Below are 12,533 nucleotides of genomic sequence, written 5' to 3'. Positions count from 1 at the left end.
AGAATGTATATTAGATGTCAGCTGCGGCTCAGCTGTGGGACTGTTAGACAGGAGGTCATGGCTTCAAGTCCCACTCCAAAGATTTGAGCGCATAATCTAGGGTGGAGCTTAACTTCCGTCCTGAGAAAGATGTCCTTTGGACTTGATGTTAAACCAAGACCTCAGAGAGCCAGTGGTAATATTTTCTCCCAGTGTGCTGATCAACATTTACCCTTCACCCAACCAGGTTATCTCACCATTTTGTTCTCGGTGAGCCCCTGCTGTGTGCAAATTGGCCACTGTGATTTCTTCCATTGCAATAGTGTCTAAACTTCAGAAGTAAATCATTGGCTGTGAAGTGTCTCAGAATTTCCCGAGGCTGTGAATGGTGCTTTATAAACGCGAGTTCTTCCTTCCTTTCCTTTCCAAGTAGATAATTGGGAGACATATGCAGTAATATTATTACCTCTTTGCTGAGATCCAAGTCGTAGTCTAATGGTTCCACATCAGCTTCCACCACTGGCACCGACTTTATAAGCCCATCCTGATGATTATTCTGTTCTCCTTTCACTGCTTTTTCCAATAACTGCAAATCAAATTCTTGTTCACGTTTCCACTAAAGAGGACAAACAAATAATTGCAATCTGTTAACATACTGCTGCAATATTAGGCAGAGCCAGAAGATACATCCCTGGAGTAAAAATGCATATAATAATAATAATAATAATAGCTTGTTGTCACAAGTAGGCTTCAAATGAAGTTACCGTGAAAAGCCCCTTGTCGCCACATTCCGACCTGTTCGGGGAAGCCAGTACGGGAATTGAACCCGCGCTGCTGGCATTGTTCTGCATTGCAAGCCAGCTATTTAGCCCACTGTGGTAAACCAGCATGTTTAAAGGATTTGAAGACATGTATTCCTATAAAGTCTATTATCGATTGAAAAGTATTGCGAGCCATCTAGTATCCTATCCTGCACTATCCTCAACTCTGGAGTAATGCAGGGCAGGCCAGATTGTTTTGGTATTGTTTCTGTATAGGTGTATGCTGGGTTTCCTCACCTTCACCATAGCAACGCCCAAAGCTCAGTTTTTAGGATGGCAAGAACAATCCCCTCAGTTGTATGATGTGGGAATACTTTTAGGATGTGGAATTACTCTAAAGCAAATAACTCACAAAATGGGCTGAATAACCACTTTGTGTGCTGCAAACTTCCAATGTATTGTGCTTGCAATAACCACGTCTCAGAGTATTGGCATTACAAAATCACTTTGGGGTGGTGGCGCAATAGATAATTGAGAGAACTTCTTTTTTCAAATTATTGAATATTTATAGGCTACTTTTGTTTATCAATGCACACCCAAATATAATATCACAGCAAGAGGAAATCATGTAGAAGAATAAGACATTTCTCTATACTGTGTTATTGCCAAGGCCTCGGTACGCTAACTATAAATGTGGCAACATTTCCATTTAATTTTGGAATTATTACTAGAGCATCTTCAGTTGAGATATCTGTAACACATTGCGTCTGTGGCCTCGAAGTATCATCTTCAACAATGTTTCTTTTGTTATCAAGGCATCCTTTTGTTGTTCAAAGTGTTTTATAGCATTGACACATGAAGAGATGGCACATTTAGCTCTATGGCTACATTCAAGTCAGCCACTCGGTATAGCTGCACCATACAGTTAATATGGGGACAATCAACAAGAAAGATACAGAATTGACAAATCTTCACACTAGACCGTCATTAAGAACTGGAATAAAAGGCCTTCAAACATATATGCACGTACTCAAACCTGGTCCAAGTAGAAATTCCAGTGAATTCAGCCTTCTCTTTCATCAGAATCTATATTGCCAAATGTCAGAATAAGTTTCACTATTAAAGGATAAAATGTCAATCATTTCTAGCATGTCCAAGAGGATGCAGTTATTTTGGATGTGGATATATTACAAAGATATTTAAAGTTATTTCATTACAACCAAGAATAGAAGAGAGACTGTGGGACTAACAAACTGAAAAAGCATAGAGCGTCCCAGTCTAAGATGAGTTAGACAATCTCAGCCAGAAAAAGTGGACACAACTACCCTGAGCTGTAAGGGGGGGGGGGGGGGGGGGGGGGGGGGGGGGAGAGAGAGAGAGAGAGAGAGAGAAATATCCAAAATCACTAAGGTTAAATTGTAATGCCTTCCACAATCAAATAGCCAGTCAATTCTTACTGTGTAGGCTCATGCATGAAGGACCATTTGAATAACCTGTCCAGTACCTCTAGAGATGTAAGTTAATATGAACAACTACATGCGTTGAAATGAAAAACACCAAAGGAAAAAACAAACAAAGGTTTTTAGTGAGAATAATGCTAACTGAACTAAAGCACACAGTATATTTTAAAATGCTGGAAAATTGAAGGACATTAAATAAATCTGGGGATTAAAAAAAATGAATGGCAAAGCATGGACTGTAATTTTCTGAAATAAATAATATGAACATGTCTAGACAACATATATGGCAACTCACAAATCTTGGAAAAGTTGCTGAACACCTTCAAAGAAAGCTGGTACAACCGGAGAAAACCAATAACTTAAAAAACAATATGCAAATAAAAATGGGTCTTGGGTAAAGACCTATGATTCCTCTCTATCAAGTTTAGTTTCAGGATTCTTACTGGTATTTTGGGATCAACTTCAGTTTGCTTAACGTTAAATGTGCTTTTTATTCAGGGAATATGAAGACGAAAATAAAGAGTGCCAGGGCAGCATGTTGGCACAGTGGTTAGCACTGATGCCTCATGGAACCGAGGACCAGGGTTCCATCCCGGCCCCGGGTCACTGTCCCTGTGGAGTTTGCACATTCTCCATGTGTCTGCGTGGGTCTCATCCCCTCAATCCAATGATGTGCAGGGCAAGTAGATTGGCCATGCTAAATTGCCCCTTCATTGGAAAAAAAATAATTGGGTACTCTAAATGTATTAAAAAAAATAATTGGATAGCTCATTCAAACATAAAAGAAATAAAGAGGGCCAAATGGCTGTGTTCTATTTCTTATGTTCTGAAGAGCAGCTTAGAAAATAAAATTCTCAATGTCACTGAAGATGCCAACGCCAGTTACTGGGCACAGACGCGAAAAGATCAGCAAGCTTGAAAATGTCATCAACATGTAGTGAGACAGATCCACATCCCATCTTTCCTATGAGATCTTGCTTCTTACATCTTCAACAGCACTTTACCAGCAAGGTTTGAAACTCCTTACAGGTTTGTCAGGGCTCTCCATCAAGAAATCAACTAACTTCATGCTTTTAACTAATCTAAAACTATGGAGGATATGAGACACATGGCAAAGAATGGTTGGGCAGAAATTTGTGGGGTGGGTGGTGTGGTGGGTTGAATGCTGCCCATTCACCTTGATTTGTGAACATCTCAGATTGGTTAAAAAAAACATTGTGGCAGTATTGCCGGCACAGTTGCAACAAGTTTTAAACCAACAGCAACAGAAATTGCAAGGTCCTCAATATTTTCAATTGGTACTTTTACTTAATTCAGGCTGCTTTCCCAGACAAGTCTCAGTACAAAAGCTGAAGGGAATAGAGCTGTGTTCTGGTCAGTGTTTGTAGTCTGTGCTATTAACGCATTGTAAATCATAACAGGGTTGCATTTGGGACTCATGATATCTGCTACAGAATCAAGGCATCACTTCGAGCACGAGAAAGAGCGAGTCACAGAGATAAAAAGAAGGGTGAGAAAGTGAGAGGGAAGCCAAGTGGATAAAGGAGCACAAGAAAGAGCGAAACCAAGAGCAGAACCGAGAGGATAAAGAAGCATGAGAAAGAGTGAGACAGAGCGCGTAGTTGGGCGGATAAAGGAGCACAAGAAAGAGCAAATTGAGAGTGGAGCCAGGAGGATAAAAGAATGTGAGAAAGAGTGAGGTTGAGAGCTGAGTGGGGAGGATAAAAGAGCACAAGAAAGGGCAAGGTTGAAAGCGGAGCCAGGAGGATAAAGGGGCACGAGAAAGAGTAGATCAGAAGGATAAAGGAGCGTGAGAAAGAGGCGACGCTGAGTGTGGAGCTGGTAGGATAAAAGATCGTCAGAAAGAGTGAGGCTGTCACTTCCGGTGATGGCGGGCGGGAGGCAGCTCACAATGGAGGGCTCCCGTTCGGCAACGGCATTTTCGGGGCTTTAAGCCCGGTCCCAGGGTCCGCGGAGGCGGCAGAAGCAGGGAGAAGGCACGGAGGAGGCACAGTGAAGACACAGGAGGAAAAAAAGAACAAAGAAAAATGTCGAGGGTGAGCAAGAAAACGGCCGAAAAAAAAACAGCTGGAGGTCCGTCGGGGAGTGGAAAGGTCACTGCGGGGTCACCAGGAAAAATGGAGGCTGGAGCACCAGGGAAGGCCGCACTGCTTACGGCTGAAGAAATAACTAAGGTGATGGCTGCGGAATTTGAAAAGCAGTTGGTGCAGATTGCGAAATTCATGGAGACGGTGAGGAAGGAGATGAGGGAGGTTTTGAGTGTGCTGGTGGAGGAGGCGGTTTCCCCGGTGAGGACGGAGGTGGCGAGCGCAGTGGCGGAGGTGCGAGAGCAAGAGGAGGCGCTGAAGGAAGTGGAGGAGACGTTATTGCAGCACAGTGATCAACTTGCCTCGATGGGGAAAGAGATGCGGAAGGTGATGGATACTAACAAGGATCTGCGAGGAAAAATGGAAGACCTGGAAAACAGATCCAGGCGACAGAATTTGAGGATTGTGGGGCTGCCCGAAGGAGTTGGAGGACCGAAGCCGACTAAGTATTTTGCCGCGATGCTGGCAAAACTATTGGGGGAGGGGGAGGATCCCTCCCGATATGAACTGGATCGGGCTCATCGGTCATGGAGGCCTGTACCAAAGGCGAGTGAGCCACCAAGGGCAGTGACTCTGTGCTTCCGTAGGTACAGGGTGAAGGAGAAGGTCCTGAGCTGGGCCAAGCAGAAGCGGGTGGTGCAGTGGGCTGGAGCTGGTATACGTGTATACCAGGACTTTATGGTGGAGCTGGCAAGGAGGTGGGCTGCCTTCAACCGGGTGAAGAGGGCACTGTACATTAGCAAGGTGCGGTGCGGCATTGTATATCCAGCGAAGCGGAGGGTGATTTACAAGCTTAGGGACTTTTATTTTGGAACGGCGGAAGCAGCGGAGAAGTTTGCGAAAGCAGAAGGACTGTGGCAGAACTGACAAATTGAGGAATGGCCATGTGCCGATGTAACCTCATGACTGTATTTTCTTCTTTTTTGTATCGCTGCGCGCGGGTGTAGAGATTAAAGGAGCCAATGTGGTATATATTTGGACAAGGGAAGGGACGGGACTTTCACTCGAAATGAGAGTTCTTTGGGGTGTAGGTGGATATGCGGGGTTTGTGTGCTAAAAGGGGATCTTTGGGCTTTCCTAGGGCCGGGCAAGTGGGAAAGGGACCCGGGCGGGGGCCTCTACGCTGGCCGGTTTAAGCCTGCCAGTGAACGGGAGTGAGGTGGGGGGAGGGTCTGCGGCCATCAGAGCCTGGCAGAACAGGGTCCGAGTGGTCTAGCCGGGGTGGAAAGTTGGGGGGAAGGAACCGAGGTTGGGAGGAGGAGTTTTACAAGAGGCAGTGGGCGGGAGGAGCTGGAGACCTGCGGTGGTGGTGGGGGGGGGGGGGGGGGGGGGGGGGGGGGGAGCTGTGTAAGATTAGGGGGGAGCTGTGTAAGATTAAGGGTGACAATGGGTAATCCCTGATTCCTTTATGTAATTTGTTTATGTAAACATGCGGGTTGAGGTTCGGGGGTTGGTAGGTAGATGGGATCGTTGTTATTATGAGGACTGACATATCTTGCTGATTATTGTTTATTGTTGATGGATGTCAATGTGGGAGAAAATGTGTAAAAGGAGAATAAAAAAAAAGAAAGAGCGAGGCTGAGGGCAGAGCCAGCAGGATAAAGGAGCATGAGAAAGAGCGAGTCTGTGAGTGGAGCCGGGAAGACAAAAGAGCACGCGAAAGAGCGAGCAGAGCCGGAAGATAAAAGAGCAGGAGAAGGGCGAGGCTGAGAGCGGAGCTGGGAGGTTAAAGGAGCATGAGAAGCAGCGAGAATGAGGGCGGAGTGCTAACTTGGAATTTGGAGCTGCTGAGGTGACATCAGGATTCAAAAGTGAAGGCCAGTGAAAACAGTTGTGTACTGTCGGGTAACTATTTACTACTTCTATCGCTTCTTATTTGTGAGGCCTATATTTTGTGGTCTATACTTCTGTAGTGACAAGGACCAAGGAAGAAGGGCCCTAAAGAAATTATTATTTGATCTTAAATATCTTCCAAAAGGTTTAATTTAATGGGGTAGGTAATGACAGGAGAGCTCAAAGCCGTGGTATGCTCCTCCCGCTCTGTGTGGGAAGCCCCTGAGCCCAGGGCCAGCATATGTGCAGGGTGTGTCTCCAGCTGCAGCTCCTGGAAGCCCGGTTTTCAGAGCTGGAGCAGTGGCTGGGGGCACTCCATAAGGAGGAGAGTATTGTGGATAGCATGTATAGAGAGATGGTCACACCGCATGCTCAGATTCCACAAGCAGGAAGGAAATGGGTGACCACCAGGCAGAGCCAGAGCATGAGGCAGGCAGTTCAGGAATCTCCTGTGGCAATTCCCCTGCAAAACAGATGCACTGCTTTGGATACTGTTGTGGGAATGGCCTCTCAGGGGAAAAGCAGCAACAGCCAAATTTATTGCACATTGGTTGGCTCTGCTACACATGGGAGGAATAAAAATTGTGGGAATACAATAGTTATGGGAATTCAATTGTAAGGGGAATAGATAGGCACTTCTGTGGCCGCAATTGAGGCTTCAGGGTGGTATGTTGCTTTCATGGTGCTAGGGTCAAAGATGTCTCGGAGCCGCCACAGAACATTCTGGAAGGGGAGGGTGAACAGCCAGTGATCGTGATACACATTGGTGCAAACAACATAGGTAAAAAAGGGATGAGTTACGAAAAGCAGAATATAGGAAGTTAGGAAGTGGAAAAGTAGGACTTCAAATGTAGTGATCTCAGGATTACTACCAGAGGAGAAATAGCAAAGTATATCTGATGAATATATGATTGAAGAGATGGTGTGCAGGGAGAGTTTCAGATTCCTGGACATGGGGACCTGTTCTTGGGGAAGTGGGACCAGTACAATCTGGATGAGTTACACCTGGGCAGGACCAGGACTGATGTCCTAAGGGGAGAATTTGCTAGAATGGTTGGGGGGGGGGGGGGGGTTTAAACTAAAATGGCACGGGGTTGGGAACCTATGGAAGGATTCAAAGGAGGGTGAAACATGGACAAGAACAAAAGCCAGAAAGAGGAATAGGAACAGAGAAGGCAGAGAAATCAAGGCAGAATCAAACAGGGGCCATAGTGCAAAATAATGGGAATAGGACAAGGAATGTTAAAAAGACAAGCCTTAATGATCAGGCATAAAATGGATGAATTAATTGCACAAATAGATGTAAACGAGTATAATATAGTCGCGATTACGGAGACATGGCTGCAGAGGAACTCAGGTTGGGTACTGAATATCCAGAGGTATTCAGTATTTAGGAAGGACAAAAAGGAACAAGCAATGGGATTGTACTGTTGGTTAAAGACAAAATTAACACAATAGTGAAGAAGGATATTAGCTCTGACTATGTGGAATCTGTATGGGTAGAGATGAGAAACACCAAGGGGCAAAAAATCTTGATGGGGATTGTACATGGACCTGCCAACTACAATGGTGTTGGGAATGGCATTAAACAAGAAATTAGAGACACTTGTGATAAAGGTACATCTGTAATTATGGGTGACTTTAATCTACATATAGATTGACAATTCAAATTAGTAACAATACCATAGATGAGGAAGTCCTGGAGTGTATGCAGGATGGTATTTTGGACCAATATGTTGTGTAACCAACTAGAGAACAGGCCATCCAAACTGGGTATTGTGTAATGAGAAAGTAAGAATTGGCAATCTAGTTGCGAGAGGCTCCTTGGGGATGAGCGACCATAATATGACAGAATTCTTCATCAAGGTGGAGAGTGGCGAAGTTGATTCTGAGTCTAGGTTCCTGAACCTAAATAAAGGTAACTACAATGGTATGAGGCATGAGTTAGCTCTGATGGATTGGGGAACCTTATTTAAATGGACGATGGTGATTAGGCAATGGAAAACATTCAAAGAGCGCATGGGTGCATTGCAACAAGAGGCATATAAATTGACTAGAAAACAACAGCAGACCTGAGGATTGGGAGCTGTTTCAAATTCAGCAAAGGAGGATAAAGGGATTGAATAAGAAGGGGAAAATAAAGTAAGAGAGCAAGCTTGAGGGGGAACATAAAAACTGACTAAAAACATTTATAGGTATGTAAAGAGAAAAAGACTGGTGTGGACAAATATAGGTCTCATACAATCAGGGGTATTTATAATGGGAACAAAGAAATGGCTGACCAACTAAAAATATACTTCTATTCTGTCTTCACAAAGGAGGACACAAATGAGGTATCAGAAATCTTGGGGAACACAGGGTTTCTCATGAGAGGGAGGAACTGAAGGAAATCAGTATTAGTAGGGACATGGTCTTGGGGAAATTGATGGGATTGAAGGCTGATAAATCCCTAGGGTTTGATAATCTACATCACAGAGCACTTAAGGAAGTGGCCAAAGAAATAGAAGATGCATTGGTGTACTTTATAACTGTTCCTGCAGATTGGAGGGTAGCTAATGTAACCCCACTATTTCAAAAGGAAGAGAAAACAGGTAATTATAGACCAGTCAGCCATACATCAGTATTGGGGAATATGTTAAGAGTCCATTAGAACACTGTCAGTGTGGAGTTTGCACATTCTCCCCGTGTTTGTGTGGGTTTCGCCCCCACAACCCAAAAAAGATGTGCAGCAGGGTAGGCGGATTGGCCACGCTAAATTGCCCCTTAATTGGAAAAAAATGGATTGGGTATTCTAAATTTATTTTTAAAAAGAGTCCATTAGAAAAGAATTAATACTTGGAAAACAGTGACATGATCGGACAGAGTCAACATGGATTTGCAAAAGGGAAATCATGCTTAACAAATCTACTGGAATTCTTTGAGGATGTAACTGGTAGAGTTGATGAGGGGGAGTTAGGGATATGGTTTATTTGGATCTTAGAAGGCTTTCGACAAAGTTCCACATAAGAGTGTGTAAAATTAAAGTGCATGGGATTGGCGGTAGTGTATCGAGATGGATAGAAAACTGGTTGGCAGCCAGGAAACAAAGAATAAATAGTTTTTCTTCCAAGTGGCAGGCAGTGACTAGTGGGGTACCACAGGGATCAGTGCTGACCCCAGATGTTCACAATATATATATATATTTTCACAGTAACTTCATTACAGTGTTCATGTAAGCCTACTTGTGCTGCTGATAAAGATTAACGATTTAGATGAGGGAACTAAATGTAATATCCCCCAATTTACAGATGACACAAAGCTGGGTAGGACGATGAGCATTAAGGATGCAAAGATGCTTCAGTGTGATTTGGACAAATTGAGTGAGTGAGCAAATGCATGGTAGATGCAGTATAACGTGGATAAATCATAGAAACATAGAATTTACAGTGCAGAAGGAGGCCATTCGGCCAATCGAGTCTGCACCAGCCCTTGGAAAGAGCACCCTACCCAAGCCCACACCTCCACCCTATCCCCACACCTCTACCCTAACCCCATAACCCCAACTAATCTGGGCACTAAGGACAATTTAGCATAGCCAATCCACCTAACTTGCACATCTTTGGACTGTGGGAGGAAACACATCTTTGGACTGTGGGAGGAAACCGGAGCATCCGGAGGAAACCCATGCAGACACGGGGAGAACGTGCAGACTCAGCACAGACAGTGACCCAAGCCAGGAATCGAACCTGGGACCCTGGAGCTGTGAAGCAACTGTGCTAACCACTGTGCTACCGTGCTGCACATAAATGTGAGGGTATCCACTTTGGTAGCTAAAATGGGAAGGCAGATTATTATATAAATGGCTATAGATTGAGAGGGGGAAATGTGCAACGAGATTCCTGGGTTTCCTCGTACACCAGTCACTGAAGGTAAGCATGCAGGTGCAGCAGGCGGTGAAGAAGGCTAATGGTATGCTGGCCTTCATTGCAAGAGGATTCGAGTACTGGAGCAGGGATGCCTTGCTACAATTATACAGAGCCTTAGTGAGACCACATATTTTATGCAGTTTTGGTCTCCTTATTACAGGAAGGATCTATAGAGAGAGTGCAGCAAAGGTTTACCAAACTCATAGCAGGAATGGCGGGACTGACGTACGAGGAGAGATTGAGTTGGTTAGGTTTACATGTGCTGGAGTTGAGAAGAATGAGGAGGGATCTCATAGAAACCTATAAAAATCTAACAGGACTAGACAGGGTTGAATGTTCCTGATGACAGGGGAGTCCAGAATCAGGGGTCACAGTGTAAGGATATGGGATAAACCATTTAGGACTGAGTTTAGGAGAAATTTCTTCACCCAAAGTGTGATAAACCTGGTGGAATTCGCTCCCACAGAAAGCAGTTGAGGCCAAAATATTGTATGTTTTCAAGAGGTGGTAGATATAGCTCCAGGGGCTAAAGGAATCAAAGGATATGGGAGCAAACGGGAACAGATTGGATGATCAGCCATGATGATAATGAATGGTGGAGCAGGCTCAAAGGGCCAAATGGCTTGCTCCTGCTCCGATTTTATATGTTTCTATGTTTGTGGAAGCAGTGTTTTATATATCCACATTTCACAGATTGCAACAGTAAATGTGATCCATTAAAAAAGTTCAGCATTAGCCAATAGATATTTATGATTATTTTAAGAATAAACTTTAAAAGACAACAGTTGCTTCAGTGCCAAGCTCTGGAATTCTCTGCCCCATCTCCCGCCTGTTAGGACACTCCCTAAATCCACCTCATTCAGCAAGTAATTCTTAATGCCTTCGCCCTCTTGAACATCACCTTCTTTGGTTTTTGTGTCAATTGTCCCTCGGATTATGATCCTCAAACGTGTTTGGATGTGTGGTGGTATGTATTAAGGGTAATAAGGTACACCATGAATGCCGAGGAGCCATTGGAGGACAGATGCTGGATCCCGATTGGATCCGCCGCCTACTGGGCTCCACCCAGATAGGCGGGATATAAGAACCTGGGTTAATCCCCGCAGCTGCATTCTGTGACTGAGCTGCTGGGGAACGAGTCTGAACAAGTCTGCTCAATAAAGCCTCGATTGAAGTTCTTTACGTCTCGCCTCGTGTGTGATCGATGGTGCTACAGGATGTTACTATGTCTTAAAATGCTATACAAGTTGTTGTTCATCAACAAGATGTCATTTCTGATGCAGGAAACATAAGCTGGTCTCCATCACAACACACTCTACATCGCCCTCTTAGATTCAGTTATGCGCTGAAATTGTCTTCAATCTCTTCACAACACATTGACTGATATACTGTGATAGGATCAAAAGGCAGGAGGAACATCTGGATCAGCTGGAGATCCAATGAATGGCTCCCTTTTCATTCCTCTTGTTACCATTCTTGGTCTATGAATTGTGAGCATAAAATGGATTCCCATTTGCAATGTTAGATGGCTGAAGACCCGATAATGCATAAAAGATATAACCTGTGATGTACTAACGGGCAATTATAACCATCCAGAATATGTGCAAGGTTCCTGGATCCAGGCGTGCAAAACAGGGTCTAAAATGAAACAAATCTCAAGTGTTTGGCAATTATGGCACCAAGGACTGTTCAGTATTTTCATTCCAGTTTTCATCTCCTGTGACGTTTATATAGTTAAACAAGGACAATGATGCTGAAGGATGCAGGAATCTCAGTGCCCATTCATTCTATGGAGTGGCAATGCGTACAATACAGATTGCTTGATACTATCCAGTATACCAGGGTTTCTCAAACGGTTCCAGCCCATAGAACACTTCAGACTGATGGAGCCCCAGAGAAACATTACTATTGTGTTGAAGAATTAAACCACAAAAAAAAGCTTGTTTTTGTGACATAGGTACACACATACAAAAACAAATTGATAAAGTCTTATCAAATTCTAATATATATATATATATATATATTTACAATTAAAAAGTTCTCTTGTTCAAAACAGTACTCGAGTTTTACTTTCTTTGTGTCATTTTTAATGGTGGGAGTGATTGTCCAACAGAGATGCTCACCTCCCTCATACACTCGCCTCTCTCACTCGCTCTCACAGGCTTGCCTCCCTCTCTCTCATACACACACACATTGCCTCCCACTCTCCCACACATTCGCCTCCCTCTCGTTCTCTCTCTCTCACATGCCTCAGGCACATGCTCCCTTCTCTCTCTCTCAACACACACATGCCACCTCACCCTCTCACACGCCTGCTCACCTCCCTCCCTCACTCTCAGATGCTCACCTCTCTCTCACACACCGGCTCACCTCCTTCGCTCACCTCTCTCTCACACACACGCTCACCTCCTTCCCTCACTCACGCACCACATGCTCGCGTCCTCCCTCTCACTTCACACGCACATGCTCGCCTCCTTCCCTCTCAGT

General features: G+C 44.4%; 1 protein-coding gene across 13 annotated transcripts in view; it reads right to left on the bottom strand.

Moving 5' to 3' along the window:
- plekha7b (pleckstrin homology domain containing, family A member 7b) overlaps positions 1-12,533 on the bottom strand; it is a 713,202-nt gene that overhangs the window by 31,194 nt on the left and 669,475 nt on the right. For all 13 annotated transcript variants that reach the window (XM_072466383.1, XM_072466384.1, XM_072466385.1 and 10 more), the window contains one exon: positions 446-595. In XM_072466383.1, the coding sequence (XP_072322484.1) occupies positions 446-595 (150 nt within the window). The remainder of the gene's footprint in view (positions 1-445; positions 596-12,533) is intronic.

Source organism: Scyliorhinus torazame, chromosome 10 (assembly GCF_047496885.1).
Source record: "Scyliorhinus torazame isolate Kashiwa2021f chromosome 10, sScyTor2.1, whole genome shotgun sequence".
In the NCBI taxonomy this organism is placed as follows: Eukaryota; Metazoa; Chordata; class Chondrichthyes; order Carcharhiniformes; family Scyliorhinidae; genus Scyliorhinus; species Scyliorhinus torazame.
This window is presented reverse-complemented; position numbering and strand designations above follow the sequence as displayed.